This window comes from Rhinatrema bivittatum, chromosome 3 (genome assembly GCF_901001135.1).
Source record: "Rhinatrema bivittatum chromosome 3, aRhiBiv1.1, whole genome shotgun sequence".
In the NCBI taxonomy this organism is placed as follows: Eukaryota; Metazoa; Chordata; class Amphibia; order Gymnophiona; family Rhinatrematidae; genus Rhinatrema; species Rhinatrema bivittatum.
Window position 1 is genome coordinate 530,910,676 of NC_042617.1, and position 25,500 is coordinate 530,936,175.

General features: G+C 42.0%; 1 protein-coding gene across 4 annotated transcripts in view; it reads left to right on the forward strand.

Annotated features, from left to right (window-relative positions):
* Nucleotides 1-25,500, forward strand: part of AGBL5 (ATP/GTP binding protein like 5) — a 740,606-nt gene that overhangs the window by 300,137 nt on the left and 414,969 nt on the right. For all 4 annotated transcript variants that reach the window (XM_029596295.1, XM_029596297.1, XM_029596296.1 and 1 more), the window contains exon 12: nt 6,927-7,120. In XM_029596295.1, coding sequence (XP_029452155.1) covers nt 6,927-7,120 — 194 coding nt within the window. The remainder of the gene's footprint in view (nt 1-6,926; nt 7,121-25,500) is intronic.

A 25,500-nucleotide genomic window follows, 5' to 3' on the forward strand; every position in this document is an offset into this window, starting at 1 on the left:
AAATGATCAGACAGATGATGAAATGCTAAGAGAGATCAGGGAAGCTAACCAATTTGGCAATGCAGTAATAATGGGAGATTACAATTACCCTAATATTGACTGGGTAAATGTAACATCAGGAAATGCTAGAGACATAAAATTCCTGGATGGAAAAAATAAATGCTTCATGGAGCAATTGATTCAGGAACCGATGAGTGAGGGAGCTATTTCACAATTAATTCTTAGTAGAATGCAGGATTTGGTGAGAGAGGTAATGGTGGTGGGGCTACCTGGCAATAGTGATCACAACATGATCGAATTTGAACTAATGACTGGAAGGGGGACAATATGTAAATCTACAGCTCTAACACTAAATTTTCAAAAGGGAAACTTTGATAAAATTAGGAAAAAAGAAAAAAACTGAAAGGTGCAGCTGCAAAGGTTAAAAGTGTACAACAGGCGTGGACATTGTTTAAAAATACAATCTTAGAAGTGCAGTCCAGATGTATTACATGCATTAAGAAAAGTGGGAGGAAGGCAAAATGATTACCAGCATGGTTAAAAGGTGAGATGAAAGAGGCTATTTTAGCAAAAAAAAAAAAAATCCTTCAAAAATTTGAAGAAGGATCCATCTGAAGAAAATAGGAAAAATCATAAGCATTGTTAAGATAAGCGTAAAACATTGATTGAGAAGACAGGCTAAGAGAGAATTTGAAATGAAGTTGGCCGTAGAGACAAGAACTCATAATAAAAACTTTAAAAAATATATCCGAAGCAAGAAACATGTGAGGAAGTCGGTTGGACCGTTAGATGACGGAGGAGTTAAAGGAGCTCTTAGGGAAGATAAGGCCATTGCAGAAAGTCTAAATTAATTCTTTGCTTCTGTGTTTACTAATAAGGATGTTGGAGAGATACTGGTTCTGGAGATGGATTTTAATGGTGATAATTCAGATGAACTGAACCAAATCACTTTGAACATGGAAGATGTAGTAGACCAGATTGACAAACTAAAGAGCAGCAAATCACCTGGACTGGTTGGTATGCACCCCAGGGTTCTGAAGGAACTAAAAAATTAAATTTTGGCTATATTAGTTAAAATTTGTAACCTATCATTAAAATCATCCATTATAACTGAAGACTGGAGAGTGGCCAATGAAACCCCAATATTTATAAAGGGCTCCAGTGGGCCTGACTTCAGTGCTGGAAAAAACTGTGGAAACTATTCTAAAGATCAAAATCATAGAGCATATATATAAAGACATGGTTTAATGGAACACAGTCAGCATGGATTTACCGAAGGCAAGTCTTGCCTCACTAATCTACTTCATTTTTTTGAAGGGGTTAATAAATGTGGTTAAAGGTGAGCCAGTAGATGTAGTGTATTTGGATTTTCAAAAGGCATTTGACAAAGTCCCTCATGAGAAGCTTCTAAGGAAACTAAAAAGTCATGGGATAGGAGGCAATGTCCTTTCGTGGATTACATACTGTTTAAAAGACAGGAAACAGAGTAGGATTAAATGGTCAATTTTCTCAGTGGAAAAGGGTAAACAATGGAGTACCTCAGGGATCTGTATTTGGACCGGTGCTTTTCAATATATTTATAAATGATCTGGAAAGGAATACGACGAATGAGGTAATCAAATTTGCAGATGATACAAAATTATTCAGAGTAGTTAAATCACAAGCAGATTGTGATAAATTACAGGAGGACTTTGCAAGACTGGAAGATTGGGCATCCAAATGGCAGATGAAATTTAATATGGACAAGTGCAAGGTGATGCATATAGGGAAAAATAATCCATGCTGTAGTTGCACAATGTTAGATTCTATTTTAGGAGCTACCACCCAGGAAAAGAATCTAGGCATCATAGTAGATAATACATTGAAATCGTTGGCTCAGTGTGCTGCAGCAGTCAAAAAAGTAAACAATGTTAGGAATTATTAGGAAGGGAATGGTGAATAGAATGAAAAATGTCATAATGCCTCTGTATCTCTCCATGGTGAGACCGCAACTTGAGTACTGTGTACAGTTCTGGTCACCGCATCTCAAAAAAGATATAGTTGCATTGAAGAAAGTACAGAGAAGGGCGACCAAAATGATAAAGGGGATGGAACAGCTCCCCTATGAGGAAAGGCTAAAGAAGTTAGGGTTGTTCAGCTTGGAGAAGGGACAGTTGAGGGGGTATGTGATAGAGGTCTTTGAAATCATGAGAGATCTTGATCAAGTAGATGTGAATCCGTTATATACACTTTCGAATAATGAAGGGACTTGGGAGCACTCCATGAAGTTAGCAAGTAGCACATTTGAGACTAATCGAAGAATATTCTTTTTCACTCTGCGCACGATTGAGCTCTGGAGTTTGTTGCTAGAGGATGTGATTGATGCGGTTAGTGTAGCTGGGTTTAAAAGGGGTTTGGATGAGTTCTTGGAGGAGAAGTCCATTGACTACTATTAACAAGTTGACTTGGGGAATGGCCACTGCTATTGCTGGCATCAGTGCCATGGGATCTGCTTAGTGTTTGGGTGCTTGCCAGGTTCTTGTGGCCTGGTTTGGCCTCTGTTGGGCACAGGATGCTGGGCTTGATGGACCCAGCATGACAATTTCTAATGTTCTTAAGGAATATGGTCTCAGAAAGAAGCCACTTGATCAATTAACAGATTGGAACTAGAGCAATAAGGTTAGCAATAGATCACGTTCTCTCAGTATTAAAGGGAAAAGCAGTGAGAATTCTTTGTGACAATGCTATGGTAATAGCATATGTAAACAAACATGGGGGAACGTGAGGTCAGGGAATATTCAAAGAAACAAACCTATTTCCCTGTGCAGAAAGAAATCTACAACAGATTTCTGCAAAACAAATTGCAGGTCAGAAAAACCTTCAAGCCAGTTTTTCAGTTGATAGGATGTATACTAAGAAAAATAGAGATTAAAAAAGCTCTAGTAGCACCAGATTGGCCAAGAAGGCCTTGCTATGCAGATCTACGCCACCACCTCATCTACCCTATAACCCTCCCTGTTGGCCTGTCCCAAGTGGATGAAATATCAACTATCAGCTGAAAATATAAATAAAAGGCTTCCTCTTACTCTGTTATAATATCCATTGTCCAGTCACTACTTCATGATTGCTTTAATTGTATTATGTGTATATTCCCGGTTCTCACTCTTGTTTTTAGTTCTTTAAAGGGTTTTCTGATTCGATGTTCGATGTCCAAGTATTCTGTTTATTGTATACCACTTTGAGAGATTTACCTTAATCTGTATGCGATTTATAAGTGCCCCTAAATAAATAAACAAATAAATAATGTCACAAATCGATCAACCACTAAGGTTTCCAGGATCCTGAGGTCTTCTGAAACAAGAATCAATTTAATGGAGGACCTATCTCTATTCTACCTTACATCATGGCTTTTGAAAGGTCAAGATTAAGAAAAAAAGGGCTGCGCTCACTCTGTAATTTCTACTCTTTTAAAAGCAAGCAAGAATTCAACATCTCTAGAATATGTGATGTTTATTTCAGACATATAGCAAATAACTATTTGTTTCACCCTGGCAGGCAGAAATTTCAAATATTTTACATTTTCTACAAAAAGCTTTAGAAAGATGTTTAGCACTCAATTCTTGAAAAGTCCAAATAGCAATAATAATCCAGTTCCTTCATTTATACTAAAGGTAATCTCTAGTTTTCATCTAAATCAGACAATTATATTACCAGCTTTCTCAAAAAAAGAATGTGAAGGGACGAATAGATCTTTGAAATAATACCTGGACCTATGATTCATTCTTTTAAGATATTTAGAACTAACAGATTATTTTAGAAAAACAGATAATTTGTATTATTTGGAGGACCATGCAAAGGTGAAGCAGCATCTAAAGCTACTTTAGCAAGATGGTTTAAGGAAACACTTACTACAGCATATGTTTTGAGGGATAGTAAGATTTCAGATATAATTAGAGCCTATTCCACAAGAGCACAATCTTCATCATGGGCAGAGGATGAGATTATACATCTCATTGATATTGGTAAAGCAGCCACATAGCCAATTTTGCATTCATTTGCAAAGCATTATAGATTGGATATTTTAACAAAAGAAGACCCAGCTTTTAGATCAAGTTCCCATAATAATTGTCTTTGGTACTTCCCAATTGTTCTGGACTGGTGTAGCAAAATAAGAAGGAAGGAGAAATTTAAAAATAGCTGTTAATTTCATTTCCTATAGTCCTGCTGCTTTAGTCTAGGAACCCACCCAGGAAGTTAAAACATAAAAGAATATAGAGATTTTCTAGTAAAAGAGAAGATTACAACAAAAAAGAAAGAGATAAATTATAAAGTCTTTTAATGTAACAATTTTAAAGAGGATCTTCATCTATTAAAAAGAAAGTGGTAATTAGTCCTAAGTTTTAAAATTAGTAACATTTATGTAGTTTAAAATCTGCTTTGTCATGGGAATACCGATTTTAACTGTTACTGCCCCACAAATAAGTAGTGATGATGTCACAGAAGGAGTCATGTACTCTGCCTCCATCTATCTCTCCATGGGGAACATAACCTGTCTGTAGCAAGACAAAAGGAAATGAATGGGTAGGTTTAGATTTCTCCTTTCTGGCTGTATTTGCTCCTGCTTGTCCACAGAGAGAGCAAAGCCTCTTACTTATAAGAAGTGTTCTCTGTAGACAGCTGAACAAATCAGCCAGACAATCCCACCCTTCTCACGGAGATGATGATCAGCTAGTGAAAAAACTGAGGAGATTCATGCAGTGCCAGTATGTGGGAATTGCCGTGCATGTTTAGAAAGACTTCTGTCTTTCTGAGCAATAACAGCCGGATTTTAAAAGGTCTGCGCGTGTGGCCGGGCCTTGCGCGTGCCATACGAATTTTTAAAGATGCCCGGCCACGTGTGTAAACCCCAGTATGTGCACAACTGCCGGGCCTTTTCAAAGGGGCAGGCCTGGAGGCAGGGTCTGGGTGGGGAGCAGGCCGGGACAGCACCGTTGAACACTGTCCCAAAGACTCGTGCGCCGGCCGGCTTACTTCAGCTTGGGATCTGATGTAAGTTATAAAAATAAAAAAAAGAAAAAGAAAGATAGGTAGGGTTTACGGGGTGGGGAGGGGGTTTATTTTAACTGTTCCCTCCCAGTCCGCTCCTTAATTGGAGCGGACTGGGAGGGAACTGGAGAAGGCCTGAATGCATCACCATGCGGAGTTTGCATAAATTATCCCTCCTTTGCACGCGCCGCCTGCACATATGCGTGCGGATTATAAAATCCAGAGCGCATGGCCATTGGCCAGCGTGAGCATGTTATAAAATCGGCGTGTCCATGTGTGTGTGCACATGGATACGCACCTTATAAAATCTACCCCTAAGAGCACATCTGAGTTGGCACCATGTGGCTGATTTGCTCTGCTGTCTGTGGAGAACACTTGTTACAAGTAAGCAACTATGCTAAATAAAAAGTGCGCGTGGCGTACATGTGCGCATGCTACCTGGCGCGCGCACATGTACGCCTAATTTTAAAACATGCGCGCGCAGGAACACGCATCTTATAAAATCGGGGGTCGGCACGCGAAAGGGGGTGCACAATTGTGCACCTTGCGCGCGCTGAGCCGCGCTGCCTTCCCGCATTCCTTACCCCCCACCCCCCCTTCCCTTTCCTTCCCCTACCTCCCCTGCCCTTCCCCCCTACCTTTTCCTTTGCTTTGTTTTTATCTCCAAACTTACTTCAACCCTGGGGCTGAAGTAAGTTGCGCGCGCTGGCCGACTGCTGCAATCCCCGGCACAGCGGCAAATATGGACTCTGCGCTGGGAGCCTACCCCGCCCCTGGACTGCCCCGTCCCTTTTTGCAAGCCCCGGGACTTACATGCGCGTCGCTGGGCTTTTTAAAATAGGCCTGGTTCATGTAAGACCGGTTACGCGCGTAACCGTTTTAAAATCCGGCCCTATGTGTGTAAATCACAACTGTGCACCAACTCTGCCCCATGGGATTCCTCTCCTTACTGTGTGAAAACAGATTATATGTGTACTTTTATGCTCACTGGCTCATGATTGATTTTGAAAAAGCTTACATGCTTAAAAAAGGGTCTTGTGCATGTAAATCATTTTGAAAGTCAAGCCAAAATTTTTTTCTTTTCCACTTAGTCCTATTTCAGGGGTGCCTCAGAGTTGTCTGTACAGTATATGAGAGCTCTGCTATAAATTATTGTTATTTAAGAGTAGATAATTAAATATTTCCCCATTCCCTATGTAGCTTTTAGTGTTCATTCCTTATATTTCTTTACTTCCAAACACTGCTTCTGACTTGTAGAAACGTTGAGGCTATTCATGGATGTATGGTTAGTAAGGTTGTGCCTCCCTGTGTATAATATTTATGAGGTTCATATTTAGACGCTGACTGGCTAAACTTATCTGGCTGGGATATTTAGTAGTGTGCCTGAGCCCCTGAATATACCTGTCTATGTCAAATTTAGCTAGATAAGTTTTATCCGGCTAAATTGAGGACTGCTTTTCTGCAGCCCTAAAGTTATCTGGCTATGTTATTTGGATAATGTTTAAAATCAGCATTTATCTGGCTAACTTAACCTGATAGCTGGCTCTGCCCCAGAAAGCCCCCATGCTAGCAAGATAACCTTTTAGCCAGGTAAACGGTTATCCTTATTCCAATGTAATCATACCGGTTTACAATTTTAAAACACTTTAAAATAACTTGGGATCGGTCAGTTTGGTGGAATTTTCAAATTCTGCCATTTGCCCAGCTAAGTCCGAACCTAGCTGGACAGGTGGCACTGAATATGGACCTCCTATATATAATCTTTTATTTTTCTTATTTTTGTGTTCTTCACAGAAAATCAGCCTTTGTTTCAGAACATTTTTTCCTCTTGAAGACCACATGTTTTACTCTGGCTGTATTCATCAAAGGTTTGTGCTGTTGGTTTTTCAATTCTGTTTCAGCTATCTATCTACTTTATCATCTGAGAACACCTTGCACAGGAGCAGAAGTTACAGCAATGGCAGCAATGGGAGCCAGCAGAATTCACCACAGACCAAGGCTTCACCCAACTTCGCATTGAGTTGTAACAGAACTTCTGGCCCTGCTGGCACAAGTCCACAGAAAGGCAGCCATAGGGTTTTGGGACCAGTGCGAGGTAAGCCAATCTTTCAGCTGTGCTGGCAGGCCCTGGTTCAGTTTTTTTGGTACTTTTGGTACTGCTGCAAGGAGGAACCACACTGAAGAGGTCAGCTAACTACCGTTCTTCTAAGTGCACAATTAAATAGTAGAAAATGAATTTTGTTAATGAGTTTGTTGACTGTCAAACTGTTTATTACATTTTTAAATCCATTCTCTAATGATGTGCTCTAAATATCTGAAAGGATTTCTGGCTCACCTCCCAAGGAAGGGCATTGTTCATTTTATCTTTTACAGTAGTTCCCTGCAGTAGGAATTAATTACTACCTATTATGATAAGTTTTACAGTGATCATTTTGCCCTTTGCAAAACTCGAGTTAGATTTCTTTTGATGATAACAATTTGGTTTCATTGGTTTATAGATGCTGCCCAAAAGGGATCATTATCATAGATTAAACCTGCTTTAATGATGGGTTCCTAGATGACCGAACTTGAGCCATTTGGGAATCCATTAACTGTGAAAAGTACTGTGAAACTTGAAAAAAATGTAATCTGTAGCCAATCAAAACAAATTAATATAAAGTTATAAAACCCTATAGTTTAATGAATTTGTTGACTTCTGATCTGTTTTGCAAATTGCTTTTAAGTCAACATTTTAAAAATAAAAGTCTAAGCAGGAAACTTTTTTCTGCTATCCTGCCATTCTCCTCCTGTTCTCAATTATGATATAGTAGGTTTGTTTATGTACCCACAGGTTGCAAAAAATGTGAGCTAGAATGTTCTGGATTATAGTAAAATCCAGCTGCCATTTTCAAGTTTGGTATTTTAAATTTTAAAATAACTAGACTGTGGGCTCTATTCATCCAAATTATTTTTGGCCTGAAGAGGGTGAATATCAGGACATTTTGGTTTTCACTGAATATTTAGAGGTTGATATTCAAAAGCTTTTCTAAGATTAACTGGAGTTGCATGCACTAAAGCAGAGTTTCAAATATTTCTACCCGCTGACCGCATAAATTTTGTGCGCACAAACTTTTGGACAAAAAGGGGAGTCACTGGAGGCATTTGCTAATGTTAAGTGCACAAGTCTGGTCAGAAAAATAGCAGTCCTAACTTTACCCAGTTAAAGTAATGCGTGTAACTTTATAAGAGTAAATTCAGTGGGAGACTTGTGCATGTAATTCCACTGAATATCTGGGATAAATGGTGCCTATAGCTTTCCCCAGATAAATTTGCTGCTTGCCACATCACTGAATATTGACCGCTTAGTGTTGTAAAATTTGTATTTGCCATAAATTTCACAAACAGTATTCAGATCATATATATTTTATCAAGCCCATGTCTTCTATCATCAACTCAATCCTAACTGGCCAGCTGCAGATGATTCACTTAAATTTGGAAGTGGTATTTGTGCAACTCTGAGAGCCTCCAATCAGGTCACTGCTGTTATACAACTCCAATTCAGTTCAGATGAAACTTCTTTGTGCTTGCTGCCTTCTTTCCCTGTCATCATTTTCTTGCTGTACCCCTCCCTCTTTCTTTTCCTTTAGCTTCATGAGCTTTCTTACACTGAGGTTATTTCAGCTATTTCTCTTCTGAGGGACTTTCCAGTTTTCTTGGTCTTCTCTTCATATTTCTTATTCCTTTCCCTCCCCTTCAATTCTTTGTTAGATGTATCCTTCTTAGACCCTGCTTCCCAACTGTTTACTGGCCCAGGGATATTTCCTTGTTTTTTTTCCTCTTCCATTTTCTTGTCCTGTAGGACTCTCTCCATTCTCTAGAGATGGTGTCGCCCCTCCCGGTGGCCATCGACCGCATGCCACTTTCTTTTTGCGATGGCATCGCCTGGCTTTCGCTGGTGCCCCCAGTGCCCTTGGACTATGTCCATCACAGACCACCACGAGGTCTGTGTCCTCTGCCTGGGGGAATCCCACGATGTCCGTGGTTGAGATCTCTGTGCCCAGATGACCCCCAAGGGCCGTCTGGCATGCTTAGACAAGATGGAGAAGTTATTTGGCCCTAAACATTTGGATCAGTCATCAGCATCGGAGATTTCTATCTTGCTCGGGAAGGAAGTCTCACCCTCAACTCCTTTGGGGTCTCTCCCGCTCCAGCTCCTCGGTCCCAAGGTGGGAGACGAAGCGCGTTCCTTACCTTAATCTCCTCATTTGACCTCCAGCATGGTCACTGCCCTGACCTAGACCTTATTTCCAATTGCTCTCTCTCAGACTTTTCCACCTTAGTTCTTCCCTACTTAGACTATCATCTGATAAATTTCATACTAAATGACCCTCCCCACCAGTATCATCCAGTCACGACCAATACCTTCAGGAACCTCCAGGCTATCAATCCTTGTATCCTCTCCACTACTGTGTCATCTCTACTCTCCTCCATTACATTGTCTGAGTCATTTGATGAGGCAGTTTCTTCTTACAACAGTATATTCTCCTCTGCTTTAGAACTCTTGCCCCTCCCCTTAACTATCCCAAAAGGTGCACCAAATTCCAGCCTACTTGCATTCCTGTGCCCACTCTTCAGGGCATCATTTGCTAAAATCCCATACCCATACTGACTTCATACATCTTAAATTAATTCTCACCTCCTTCCAGTCTCTATTGCACTTGCCAAGGAAAAGTACTATGTTGTCTGATAGACTCTCTTGCTTCTAACCCCTGCTGTCTTTTTGTCATACTCTGTTATCTTCTCAAATTGCCTTCACATCCCACCCCTCCTTCACTCTCTGCCCAGGTTATGGCTGGCTACTTCCTTGACAAGGTTCACACAATTTCTCAACCAGGTCATCACTACCTTCCCCTCCCCCACTTCATTTCTCTTGCCTTCCTCTGGTCCTTGTCACCTTCCTCTCCTTTTCTGAAATCACAGTAAAGGAAATTACCCAACTTCTCTCCCCCTCCAAATTCACTACTTGTTCCTCTGACTCAGTTCCACCCAGCTCCTCAGCTGAATTTCTCTTTTAGTCATCTCTTCCATCTGTCATATCCTCAATCTGTCACTTTCCACTGGAACTGTCCCTGCATCTTTCAGACATGCTGTGATCACACCACTCCTCAAAAAAGCCTTACTGGACTCTACCTGCCATGCTAACTATTGTGCTATTTCTCGTCTTCCTTTCGCATCCAGTCTACTTAAATGTGCTGTTCATCTCCACTGCCTTGACTTTCTTTCATCTCAAGCCATTGTCAAGGCATTTCAGTCTGGTTTTCACCTTCTACATTTCACAGAAGCAGCCCTTGCCAAAATCTCCAGTGACCTATTTATGGTTAAAACAAAAGGCCTTTACTTTATCCTTCTCCTCCTTTACCTATCTGCTACTTTTAACACTGATAATTTTTTAAAAAGCTTGTGTTGTTCAAGTTTTTGATGGTTTTATCATGAGTATATAATTTGTTTGGATAATTGTAGTTTGTTTCTTTTTTATTTACTTCATATTATTTTGAGGTCTATATTCAGACACAGACTGGATGGCAAAGTTAGACGAATAAACTTACCTGGCTAATTTTGGAGGCATATTCAACAGTGCAACCACACTGTTGAATATAGCCAACGATCTTAATTAGTTAGCTGGCTAACTATAGCCGGCTAACTTAAGGACAGCTCTTTAACTCAATCAGACTTAGGGCCTGATTCATCAAGGCATTTTCCCATAGACACAGAATGGGAGAAATTCCTTAGTGAATCAGGCCCTTAGCCTGCTAAGTCATCCACCTAACTCTGAGTATTGGAATTAGTTGGTTAACTTAGCTGGCTAACTAAACTCCTCTGAGTTATGCCCCTGGACTGCCTCTAACGTATCCAGCTAAATTCTAGCTCCCTAACTTATTACCCAACCAGAATTTAGCCAGACAAAGGCTGAATATAGCTGGGTAAACCATTTAGATGGCTAGCTATCACGTTATCCGTCTAAATGGCTTGTGAATATGGACCTGTTTATGTTTCCTTTGATTTTATATCGCTTTGATTTTGTGTAAAAAGGCAATATAAAAAATACAATGAACTAAGTTAAACTGAATCACCACCTAGTCTTTGACACTCTATCCTTATTTAGATTTGGGACTGCTACCTGTCTTGGTTCTTTTCTTACTTCTCTCATCGCACTTTTAGTGTGTCCTCCGGGAGTTCCTCCAAGAGGCTTAGGGAGGGTCTCCGGTGCCCGGGTGCAAATTTATTTATTAAAATCTTATATTCTGCAACTTCCTTTCACAAAGCATTCAGTATTGTCTCCCTTGCGGGCTCCCCCCTCTTTCTCTGCCCCTTTTCAATTGCCAGCGCATCACCACATGGCACTACCGCGTGAGGTCTCTTCACTAGGGAGAGATGGGAACCCTGCCAACGCATCACCTCGTGCTCTGCCATGCAGGGCCAGTGTTAACATTTCTTCAGCCCTGTGCAAACAATTTCTGGGCTGGCCCCTCATTCTTTTTTTTTTTTAACATTTAATTTGTATTCTTTTTCTAATCAGGGTCAGTGCAAGGGTATTAGGCACCCTAAATGAATCTTAAAAGCTTTGTGCCCAGCCTTCCCCTTTCCACGGCCCTGTCCATACTCAATTTCAGTTTATGCATTTATAATAAAAGATTTTACATGAAAAAACACACCCAAAGTACAGTCTTTTGAAGTAAAAATATCACAATAGCATGCATATAATATTTACAATCACTGCTGTGGTGTCAACCAGAAAACCCTGCATAGAAGCCAAAATGATCCTTGTATCACATATGGTATTAGGATTATTGTAATGCATGTTGGGTGTGGGCTTGGTCTTCAGAAAGCCATGAGCAAACTAAATTACAATTATAATATAATAAACCTCCCATTCCAAAACAGCACTAACCATCAGCATGCTAACAGTTATAACCCTATGAAAAGGTGACCCGCAAACATTACCCTAGGCCCTTAAACACCAATATACCTTCTATTAGGAAAGCAGAACAAACTAACAGGGTCATTTATCAAATCGCATTAGGGCCCCAAAGCCTGCGATAACGTCATAATGCATGTGTTATTTATCGCATTGCGAGATGCATATACAAATTTTTAAATTTTAATCAAAAGAGAATAGTTGGGTGGAGTTTATGAAAATGAGGGGTGTTTAACATTGCATGCGATAGTGTAATGCAAACTACACCTTTTTTCTGTGAAACGGGATTTTCGATATTTATCACAAATTCCGGTTCAGGCAGGAGGGGATTAGGGAGAGGGAAGAGGGAGTGGAGTGGAGAGAGAAAGAGAGCCTCTGGGGTGGCAGACATATTAGTCAACTATTTATACCACTGTAGGAGGGTAAACTAGTAACTCGAGGTGAGGTTTTGGTGGTGGTCTAGGGTTTGGGGGGCAGTTTTACATGCACAGTCAGAAGTATGAACAGCACAGTACACATCAGTGAAGTTTTGGCATGATTTGGAGTGAGGAAAGGTAGACAAAGATGAGATTTGTACATTGTACTCTTGCCCTAGCTTGATAGCTGCTAGTAGCACATGTTGCGATAACTAAAAAAAATTACCCTAGCCCACACCTCTTTTTTTTATTCACGCGTGCTATTCATTCAAATTTATAGCAAAGTGATGAATGCAGGTCTAAGCTTCTATAGATCCCTACATAGAAATGACATGTTAGTAGAATATTTAATTAACCTCAATTACTCCACATCCCATACAACACCCAAAAAAATAGAAACAGAAGCAGAAAATTTATTTACATGTACTGCTGTGGTTGCCAACCTGAAAACTCTTGCCAAAAAAAAAAAAAAGATAACGAAAGACATTTAGAAACCCATATGGCTTATTAGGCCTATGTAGGAGGACCTTCATTTTAGTTTTATTTTATGTTCCTAGGAATTAATTATTATTTATTACCACAAGAACAAAAATGGGTAAAAATGTCTCATTGTTTATGTGGGCAAATATTATTTTTGTATGTGTAATAATATTGCTAAATTGTTGGGGAAAATAAATAAAAACTGAAATGAAGGTCTCTAGTCCTATAGTAATGCATGCTGAGTGTGGGCATGGCCCTCAGAAAGCCATGAGTAAACTGAATTACAATTACCATATAGTAAACCTTCCATACCGAAACAGCACAAATTGTCAGCACTCAAATATGAACAACATTGAAAAGGCAACACTGTGAATACCAATATACCTTCTATTAGGAAAGCAGAACAAGCCAGGCTTCTATAGATCCGTACAGAGAAACTGCATACTAGTAAAATACCTCATCTCTGTCACACATGCAGAACACAGACAGACCCTCACCAAATACAGAATAAAGAAATGGTCCAAATAGAAACAATACGGACAAAAACTGAATAGAAAACTGAAACAAGCTATACTGTATATGTGGTGCAACAATAGAAAAATACAAACCACCATTCTTCATAAAACATCATGCAATAACATCAGGAAATATGAAACAGTGTAATAGTAAAACCATACTAATGAAAAGAATAAATATTCCAAAACAACTGTCAAAATATCCAATAATTAAAAACTCTTATAAAATATTTTCCAAATGCCCATAAAATATCAAAATAGCAGATGCCTCAAATAACATCCAAGAATTATAATGCATAAGGATAAGAAAAACTCCTCTGCTTTCAATACCTGGGAACATTTGGTTTCCAGATGCCATGAGATTATCATGGATTGTCTTTCTCTCACATGCTGAATCATACACATACACACACATGCTCATTTGTTCTCTCTCTCTCTCTCTCTCTCTCAATCATATACACACTTCCACACATTTGTTCACTCTCTCTGTCACACACACACACACACACATGCTTGTTCAGTCATACACACACACACAATCATTTGCTCATCCTCAATCATACGCACACACACACATGCTCATTTGCTCTCGTAATCATACTCACACGCTTGTTTGCACTCTCTCTATTACACACATATGCTTGTTTGCACACTCACATCATTCAGACACATGCTCATTCATTATCTCAATCATATGCATACACATGCTCGTTCGCTCTCTCTCACACATACACTTGTTCCCGCTCTCTGTATCATACCCAAACACACACTTGTTCACGCTCTATCATACACACACATGCTTGTTAATGCTCTCCCTGTGTCAAACACATGTTTGTTGGTACTCTCTTAATCATACACACACATACATACATACTTGTTTGCGCTCTCTCTCAATTATACACACATGCTCGTTCGCTCTCTCTCTCTCTCTCTCTCTCTCTGAATCACACACACACACACACACACACACACACACAGAGGTTTGCTCTCTCAATCATATACACAGAAACATATGCTCTTCCACTTGTTTCCCAGTCTGGATGCACAAGGGGCAGCAGCAGCAGCCTCTTTCTTCAGCCCCCATGGCCTACCAGATTATTCTAGCCTCCAAGCAGTGTTTTATTTGCTCCTAAGGGAGGGGGTTGTGATGGTTCTTCTTGAGGCCTGTGGCTGCGCTGTTCCTCAGTGTTATGTGGAAGGATGGAGGAGGCTGACGATTCTTGCGGTCCGTGGCTGTGCTGCTCCTGACTGCTGCCGGACTGGGGAAAGTCCGATATTACTAGCGGCCCTTTAGACATGCTGCCCCTCACTGGGAGGAAGGGGAAGGAGGCCAGTGCTTCTTGCAGCCCGTGGCTGTGTTTCTTCTCACTGCCGGCGAGGAGATGAAAGGAGGAATAGCCTAGTGGTTAAAGCAGTGGGCTACAAACTAGGAGACCAGGGTTTGATTCCTGCTGTTGCTCCTTGTGACCTTGGGCAAGTCACTTTGCCCTCCATTGCCTCAGTTACAAAACTTAGATTGTAAGCCCTCTGGGGATAGAGAAATACCTACAGTACCTGAATGTTAGCTGATGTGATATCTCAGATCAAATGTCGGTATGTAAAAAATAATAAATAAATAAATCTAGCGGCCCTGCAGCTGCTCTGTTCTTGCTGCAAACATTTCTTCTTCTAGCCTGCTGTTCCTTGGAGGCAGGGGGCGTGGGCTGCGCAGGCCGCAAATGAGTTGGATGAGAATGTTAGTGCAGATTTGTCTGGATTTGCTCTCTCCCCCCACTGCCTTTAAGGAGGGCTCTGAGAGGAGAAGGTACGCCCAGAATAGGTGCAGCAGATCATCTTCTCTCCCCCGGTGCAAAGTTCTTAAAAGTAAGGGCTGTATTGGGGGGGGGGGGGGAGAGAGAAAATGGCTGTTCAGCTGAATACACCTTCCCCCGCAGTACGCAGAACATTTTGGCTCACTGCTGCTGGTGGTGCCCCCCCCCCCCCCCCCCCCGTGCTCTAGGCTGCCACGGGCTTGCTTCTCTTCTGCCATCGGGTGGGGTGGGCTCCCCCGGGAGCCGTGGGTCTCCTCTTCTTCTGTTGCTGGACAGGATGGGCTCCCCCGGCAACTGTGGGCTGCCTTCTCTTCTGCTGCTGGATGGGGTGGGCTCCCCTGGCAGCCATGGGCCTCCTCTTCTTTCTAGATGTGATGGGATCCCCTGTCTTTGGCCTTCCTTTGCGCACCACTGAGTCCTCCTCTGCTGCCATCCCACTATCAATTAGTGGCCTGGGCTCTCTTCTCTCTCTATACTAATTCCCTTGTGCTCTGCTCTCCTCCCATGGCTTTTAATACCCCATATTTATGCTGATGATTCCCAGATGAAATTCTCTACACCAGAAATGTCATCAGGGATCCAGCCCTAGGTCTTAGTCTGCTGGTCTGACTTTGCTACCTAGATTTTCCATCACCACCTTAAATTCAGCATGGCCAAGCTCAAATTATATCTTTCCCCTCAAAACCACTTCCCCTCTTCCTCCCTTCTCTATTTCTCTGGATTATAATGTCATCCTTGCAGTCTCCTCAGCCCATAACCTTGGAGTCATCTGTCGCTCCTTTCTCTTTTTCTTAACACATATCTAAAACACTGATAAATTGTGTTTCTTTTTCTATGACTTCAAAATCTGTCCTTTCCTTTCTCAACCAGGTACTAGAACCCTTAACCACTCTCATCTCTTCCGCTTAGAGTACTGCACCCTGTTCCTTACATGTCTCCCAGTGAACCGTCTCTGTCCACTACAGTTCATCCAAAATTCAGTTGCGTGACTTATTTTTTGCCAAAGTTGTTACACCCTTCTAATTCTTCTTTAGTCACTACACTGGCTCCCTATCCATTTCCACATTCAGTTCAAGCTCCTTTTCGCCTTCACTCTGCAACTCCTCACTACCTCTTCACTTTTATCTCTCCCTATTTATCTCTGCTATTAATCAAGTTGACTTAGAGAATAGCCACTGCTATTAATTGCATCAGTAGCATGGGATCTTCTTAGGGGTAGATTTTCAAATAACACGAATAGGCGTACTTTTGCTGGTGCATCAGGCACAAGCAAAAGTACGCTGGATTTTAGTAGATACGCGCGGCTCCGCTAAAAACCTGGATCGGCGCGCACAAGGCTATTGATTTTGTATAGCCGGCGTGCGCCGAGCCGCGCAGCCTACCCCCGGAACGGGGGTAGGCTGTGCGATTTCGGAGCGGCCTCGGAGGGAACTTCGTTTTGCCCTCCCCTCACCTTCCCCTCCCTTCCCCTACCTAACCCACCCACCCGGCCCTGTCTAAGCCCCCCCCTTACCTTTGTTGGGGGATTTACGCCTCCCAGAGGGAGGCGTAAATCCCCGCGCGCCAGCGGGCCTCTTGCGCGCCGGGACGCGACCTGAGGGCGGGTACGGAGGGCGCGGCCCATGCCCCCGGGCCGTAGCCACGCCCCCGTACCCGCCCCCAAAACGCTGCCGACACGCCCCCTAAACGCCGCGACGACCGGGCCCGCCCCCCCCGACACGCCCCCGACACGCCCCCCCTCGGAGAACCCCGGGACTTACGCGAGTCCCGGGGCTCTGCGCGCGCCGGTAGGCCTATGTAAAATAGGCTCACCGGCACGCAGGGCCCTGCTCGCCTAAATCCGCCCGGATTTGGGCGGATTTAGGCGAGCAGGGCTCTGAAAATCCACCCCTTAGTGTTTGGGTATTTGCCAGGTACTTGTAGCCTGGATTGGCCACAGTTGGAAACAGGATGCTGGGCTTGATAAACCCTTGGTCTGACCCAGTATGGCAATTTCTTATGTTCTTAGACCTCTCCTTGTTTACTCTGCTTATAGGGCAAGTCACTTTATTTGTGCCTTCTCTTTTGCCAGCCCCAAAGTTTTTGCTGCACTATATTCTTGGAATGAACTTTCTGAGTTGGTGGTTGTGACAGGGTATATAGGAGAAACCCTCTGAACACCTTAAAGTTCCGGCTCCAGTTATCTAGCCTGGCTCACCTTAAGGGATACCCAAGAGAGAAGGCCAAATCACAGGGCATGTCCCTGGGTAGAAGAATAAAAACTGAGGCCTGGGGAGGAAAAGGGAGGTACTGGACAGGAGGAGAAAGTAGAAGACATGGCTAAGACTGTATGTATTTGAATGCTAGCTCTTCGAGAGAAGGTGCTGAGATAAGCAGGCATTCTTTTCTGCTGATTTTGTTTTTGTAAATAATAAAGCATTTTGTGTGAGAAAAAGCAAGAGTCCAGACTCCTTCTGTCCTTCGGCACCTTCCCTAAGCCAAGGACTACTCCACAGTATCACATATGATGGTAGCAGTGGAATTCTGGTCTAAGCCCAGCACAGACCTGGGACCTGTACTTTAAATTTTTCTTTTGGGCCCGGCTGCAGCAGTTAAAGAGGCTAATCCTGCCCATATAGTAAGGGACATAGAGTCAGAACCAGATGGACTAAGATTTTTTTTTGCGGGGGGGGGCTGGGGAGAAAGGGTACATTTTTTTCCCTTCTTCATGCCTTCCATGAAGCAGCTGCTACAGCAAAACAAAATTCAAGCTACCATGGAGCGAATATTCCAGGCCCCTCACAAGAGGGTAACAGCAATTACAAGGCATAGTATGAGGCCAGTGGACCCAGCAGCAAGTCCTGCAAGAGCAACTGGATAAATAGCAAGCTTCCTTGATGCAGATAGCACAGGCCAGCTGGCCCAATCTACTGGCTCCTGTGAAATTTAAGGTAAATCCAGGAGAGGACCCAGATGTTTGTTTTTTTTATAAACTTTGAACATGCTAGTTAATGTTATTCTGTAAACCGAAGTGATATGTAATTTTCTACATGAATTTCGGTATATAAAAGTGTTAAATAAATAAATAAATAAGGCACACCTAGGAGGATAGCCAGAATCTATATGGACTACCTATCTAGGCAATTTGCTAACAAGCAGTAGTCAATCTGCCTTTCAGGCCACAAATCTAGATGGAGGGGCCACCTATGCAGAGGTTAAAGCCGCCATCCTTAAATATGTGTGGTGCACCCCAGAAGTATACCAACAATGTTTCCACTGGGAACCCTGTCCCCAGGAGAAAATCCATGGCATCTCTCTTCTATTGACAGAAGAATGTAGAATGAAATGGCTTCAGCCTGAAGGAAAGACTGGCATGGAGGTAGTCAACCTAATTCTCCTGGAGCAGTTTTTACATGACTTTCATCCATGTATGCAGCAGTGGGTATACCAGCATTCAAAGCTTACCCTCGAATCCGCCCTAGAAGTTGCTGATGCCTTCTGCCAAGCCCAATCAATTCTGGAGCACTCTAGAGCATAAGACAAATAGTTACCACTGGATCCTGGAGTCTGTTGTCGGGGAGCAAGGCATCTACCGCAGACCTCAGAAAATAAATGCCTATGAGACTTAAGTCCACAGCCCTGCTTCCATTGTGGGGGGAGAGGTCACTTCATCAGAGAATGTACTTGAGCTGAGGAGGAAGTTATGGTTGTCAACTTAATGACATCCCATGTTTGTAGCTTTGTTAATACTCCTCACCCTGGACCTGGTACTTTTATGATTCTAGTTGAGCTGGATAGGGGCCCTACACAAACCCTAGTAGATTCTGGGAGTACAAAAACCCACATTTGGAGGGATCTAGTCAAGTGAATCCAGATTGACTATGAACCTATATAGGCTTTAGATTGAATTCACGTAGAGCAAAGGCAGTACTCTATCACATAAATCTCACTGAAGACACTCACTGGGCATGCCAGCTTTGAAGTGAAATTACTTCCATGGCCCTCATATCCTTTCATCTTGGAACGTGATTTCCCAGACTTTGAGATACTCTAGCTCCAGCTTAATACCAGGTCAACCAACTCTGTACCTGAAGAAGAGTTATTTCCAAGAGATCTCCTTGGGGAAGCCCAGAATTATATATGAGGGATACCAACACACTCAAACCACTATAGTAACGCTGCCAAGGGAAAGCTGGGTATTCCAGGTACCCAGAGGTCACAGTTGATAGGTTTACTGAGATGAATGTGGAACCACAGATACCCCAAGAACAATTAATTGGTCACCCAGAATGGGTGGATGAGGTTAACCCTTAAAGAGTTAGACTGCCCAAAAAGATGGGCAGGGTGAGATGGATTTTTTCTCTGCTCCTAAAAGATTTTGACTAGCACCTAAGTATTTTGAAACATTTTCTAGCCCTTACCATTGTGGTGTGTTAACTGTGAGTCTGAGTGTGGTACATTTCTCTCTTGGGTCTGGATATGTCTGGATGTGGAGTGTGTGTCTGTGTTTGTTTGGTGTGCTGTGATCTATGCCTATGTGTGATGTGGTCTGTATGCTTCTGTCTCTGTTTCTTAGATTGTGAGCCCTCTGAGGATAGGGAAATACCTACAGTACCTGAATGTAATCTGTGTTGAAATGCCAAAAAATGGAATATAAAAAATCAGGATGAAATCTGTCTGGGTATGAGGTACTGTGTCTGGATGTCTGTGTCTGTTTGGGTGAATATTATTCTCTCTGTATGTTGGTCTGGGTGTGGTTTATCTGTGTCTGTCTAGGTATGAGGTATCTGCCTCTCTGTGCCCATGTGTGTAGGTGTGCGCATATTCCTTTCAGCAACTTGAAGAGAAACAGAACAAGGACTTTTAGCACTGGCTGGCAGTGTAGCAGCCTGGTGGATACCCTGACTGCAAAACCTTCATCTGCTGAAGGTAAGTTGGATTTGCTGGGAAAGAATACCTAAAATCTAAAAAAAATAAATACATTTTAAGTGTTAAACTATTACTGATTGTGTTTATTGTGTATTAGTTTTTAAGGTTAGCATTTGTTTGCAAGTGTTAGGAGTTATATGTGTGTGTAGAAATAGGACTTTGGCTTTGTATAAGTTAGTATTTGTTTGCCACTGTTAAGAATTGTGAGAGTTTAGCAATAATAGATTAATTTTGTGAGCTTGTATAAATTAGTTTTGTTTTTTTTTTAATAAGTATTAGAATTGTGAATTTGCAAAGGTCACTTGTTCAGAATAGGGGAGAGCACTGATTCCTGGGCAACTAGTCTCTAGTTTGATTCTCACCCATCCCAGTCTCTCTTTCTGTTAAATATTTACCATCCCCTCCAATTAGGAGGAAAATCTTGAAAATAGGAGTTAATTATTGATTTTTGAATAATGTACAATTAATCCTAATCTTAGTGATTGACTAACTTAGGCTTGTTGCTAGTCATTCACAAACTAATAAAAATCACCTAGTTATTCATTTAAAAACCTTAAAGGAAGATTTTCAGTTAATTTCCCAGAGTGACCCTCTGTGTTCCTGATACTTCTCTAATACTTTTTCAAATAAAGTTACCTACTTTTTCCTAGCTCTTAGCTTTTATTTTTTAATCAAGGCACATACACATACACAAACTATAAGAAATTACCATCTGGCCATTCAGATAATTTATTTATAATAGAAAGCCAATCACATAAATTTTGACAAATATGTAATCTAGTTTGGAGATGAAAATGTGCAAGTAAAAATTCTATATAAAGCACATATAAAGGTAGGTGAGATTGCCTGCTTGTCTGCTCTGTTTAAGGGAGAGGGGCACAATGGTCTTTTTTTTTTTTTTTACCTTTGTCCTTTCTCCACTGCCGGCTGGTTTTCTCTCTCCTCTGCTTCAGAAAGGAAACCCATTGATTTGAGTTTTGTCTTGCAAAGAAAGCCACAGTTGGAAAAAACTTTATTAGGATAAGAGTTAAGACTTATAGAGTTAAGATGTTATAAAATACGATATCCGTGCACACATCTACGCTGGATTTTAACATCCGCATGTGCGGGCGTACCGCAACTTGCGCAGGGCAAGGGGGGATTTTATAAAGTAAGTGTGGCGATGCGAGTAGGCCTTCCCAGTTCCCTCCCAGTCCGCTCCTTTCAGGACAGTCTTCTGAAAGGTGATTTGTCCTTTCACTAACATGTGACAGTAAATAGACCAATCTGCAATAAGTGAAGGAGTAAATAAATTAATATTAAATGTTGGGTCTCCGGCAGGGTTCCTGGCCAGGAGGGAGAAGATTTGTAGTCTGGCAAGGGCAGTTTTCATAAGGACCTCGGATTCCTAAATTCAGGTACTGGATTCCCGGGTATGACCCAGACCTGCTTGGCCCATTGAGCCAGACCTTGGAGCTGTTCAGACCATTTTTAAAAGAAATTGTTTTTTGACCTTACTCCTTTTTCTGTACCTCCAACTTAATATCGCCATAATATTAAGCCAGAAGAAGAACAGAAAAAGCAGTCCTTTCTGCTTTTCGTACACTTTTTGGGCTCCTCCGAAATGAATGCTTGCTTGGGGCAGACGTTAATTTTGGAGAGTAAAAATGTGTGTGTTTGGCACACATTTTTTTTTTTTTTGCATTGGGGGGAATAGCTAATAGCCTCATCAACATGAATTTACATGTGATGAGCGCTAATAGCTATGCGCATTTTGGACGTGCTAACTCCCGTTTTGCATTGGGGGTTATGGATGCGCATCCAAAACATGTGTCCAATTGCACATTAAGCTATGCGCTGCGGCTAACACACGGTACTACATCGGCCTGATTGTTGAGTTCTTAGTTTATTTGGGATGCTATGGGAGTTGGGATGTGTAAAGCAGAGTCCTTTAAATTTATGTGTTGTATTTAATGTTAATTTGGTAATGGCCTCCAAGGGGACAATTAGTCTAATTGAAAAGGACTAGATCACACCCTTGTTTTAGATAAATCCCTGATTGATTTTTTATGGGAAAATGTCTCTTGTCCTGTTATAAGTAATAAGAATTTATAAATCAAAGAATGAATTTAGGGGTGGGTGGGAAGGAAAGAAAGGCAATAAAATAAATTACCTACCTTTCCTAGCTTTTTATGATAATCAAGGCACACACACAAACTAAAAGAAATTACCTACTTTTCTTAGCTTTCTTTTTTTTAAATCAAGACACCTACACATACACACACACACACACACACTCTTTCTCTCTCTAATTCACCTACCTTTCCTAGCTTTTAATCAAGGCACATACTCTAAAAATTACCTCTCAATTTCATCTCTTGCTAAACTTTTAAGTCCCAGTATTACACAGCAAGCAATTCTTACCAATCCTCTTCAACCACCAGAAAAATCATCTCCTCTCAATGCTACCTCAGGATTGAGAATTACTGAGTTCTTCCCTTGCAATATATCTTGTGCTTCAAAGGCAAATGAGTACTAAGAAGCCCCTTTGATGATATACACTTCAGTTAATTTCCCAGAGTGACCCTCTGTGTTCCTGATACTTCTCTAATATTTTTTCAAATAAAGTTACCTACTTTTTCCTAGCTCTTAGCTTTTATTTTTTAATCAAGGCACATACAGATACACAAACTATAAGAAATTACCTACTTTTCCTAATCTTTTTTAAATCAAGGCACACACACACACTCATACATTCTAAAAGAGATTACCTACCTTCCCTAGCTTTTAATCAAGGCAAACATACACTAAAATAAATTACCTACCTTTTTTATCCTTAAGTCAAAGCACACAAAAAATTAATTTTCCCTGCAATTTCACCTCTCCCCAAACTTTTAAGTTCCAATATTGCCCAGCTAGCAATATGTGATGATCCTCTTCAGTCACTGGAAAAATCCATCTTCTTTTCTCAATACTCCCTCAGCAACTTCACTGTGCTAACAGCCCTTCATTTCCTGATTACTGGTTCCTTCCAGAAAGTGGCTGTAGATACGACTCATGTGTTAACCCCCTGACTCCAGGTACTAGCTCTGCCCTTAAGCCATGGTAGCTGGCATTCTTCAGTATATTCAATTTCCCGTACCTTTGTGGAGAGAGAAGATGTGGAGAGGCACCTTTATACAGCAGGTTACTACCCTAATATGGTTGAGTCTGTTGATAAGAACTTAACAGTATGTGGCGTGATGCATCCCAGATCCCCGGAAGCCATGTACCATTGTTGTGGTGCTTACAGCCCCTGTTACAGACATGGCTTGTAAAGAAAAGTAGTGAAGAGGCAGTGAAACACTTTTTAACATGTCACACATTAAGTCATTCTTGTTCCCCTAAGTTTTTGATTTTTGATCATAGGCAGTTTTATAATTACTAACAACATTATAAGCATGACATTTGTGCTTCAGCCTTGGACTTGTTTTCTTAGACATACAGACGCTGTAAGTTAGATAAAGATGCAGAGCTACAAGATTATAGAACAGATATAAGGCCAGTTGATATTCCAACTAATTTCAAGCCATAGATAACATCATACGAAACGAGGATAATTAGCATGGAGTCCAAGAGCAAATTACCATCTGGCCATTCAGATTATTTATTTATAATAGAAAGCCAATCACATAAATTTTGACAAATATGTAATCTAGTTTGGGGATGAAAATGTGCAAGTAAAAATTCTATATAAAGCTGTGTTATCAGTATAATTATTTGGAGAGGGTGTTTATGCTGTTTTGTTGCTTGGTACTCTACCTTATTATTTAATATTTATATTTTATAGCATTGAAATAAAAAAACATTTTCTCTACAGCTGTTGGTTCTAAGCATCTGTTTTCATAGAACCACTACAGATGATGACCCATTGGGACCTGGAAGAGACGGTAGGTGAGATTGCCTGCTTGGCTGCTCTGTTTAAGGGAGAGGGGCACAATGGTCTTTTTTTTACCTTTGTCCTTTCTCCACTGCCGGCTGGTTTTCTCTCTCCTCTGTTTCAGAAAGGAAACCCGTTGATTTGAGTTTTGTCTTGCAAAGAAAGCCACAGTTGGAGAAAACTTTATTAGGATAAGAGTTAAGACTTATAGAGTTAAGATGTATAGAGTTTGACAGGTATGTTATCCTCAAGACCGGTTATCCCACTTGTGTTGAGGTGACCACGGTGGAGAAGAAGCAAAGCAAGGAGAAGCCACGTACTCAGGTTGGGTTCTTGACAAATGTTATTCTGTGATAGGTTTAGTTTTAGGTAAGTCACATGCAGGCCGATACAGTAAAGCGCGGCAGCGGTTACCCTGCTTCTAACCCGCTTCTAACTCACAATTTGGCCGCGCAAGTCCAACCCGCGATTCACTATCCCTTTTAACTCATCCTTACCGCTTCTTTAAATCAACCGCTAACCCTTTCCGCCCGCAGCATGTATATGAGATGTAAATGCTCCGATTAACTATTCCCTCCCATACAGCAATGTGCGCCCCGATTATCTCCTTTTTAACCTGTAGTTTTGCCGCGCGTTTAACCTGCTAACTTACTGCCTACCCTTACCCCTGCGTTAGTGTGGAGCGTCAGGTCAGAGAGACGAAATTTCATGGGCAAACGACCCCCTCACACCTGGGACCCTTACCCTGGCATTAGTGTGGTGTGACAGCAATAGGCAGGCTCCGGTCAAAATCCCCCCCTCCCGAAGCAAGGCGCAGAGCGAAAATCGGCTCGACATGTCATTAAAACAAAAGTAAATAAAGTGTAATAAAAGTAAACTTACTGCATGTGAATTTTCTTTGAACAGTCCTCTCTCCCCTCCTCCCGAGGCACGCACTGCGGCTTCCCTGCCTCCCGGGGGCAGCCGGCGGCGAAAGCGGCGGGCGAAAGCGTACGGGCGAAAGTGAATGATTGCACGCCCATACGCGGCGGGAGCCGGCAGGCGTGCATTCATTCACTCACCTTCGCTGGCGGGTGTGTATTCATCCAGGCGGAGGGAGCCGGCGGGTGTGCATTCATCCAGCGGAGGGAGCCGGTGGGCGTGCATTCATCCAGGCGGAGGGAGCCAGCAGCGAAAGCGGCTTCCAGCAGCCCCCACCGGCGGTGAATGAATGCATGCCTGTGTACGCCTGTGCATGAAATTTGGGAGCTCAAGGTGTGACGTCATGACGTTTGACGTCACAACGTGTGACGTCGGCGTTCGCTAATGCACTGCCTTGAGTGCCCAAATTGCACACACAGGCGTGCATTCATTCGCCGGCGGGGGCAGGGTAGCCAAAGCGGCTTCCAGCAGCCCCCGCCGGTGAAGGTGAATGAATGCAATTTGGGCGCTCAAGGCAGTGCATTAGCGAACACCGACGTCACACGCCATGACGCCAAACATCGTGACGTCA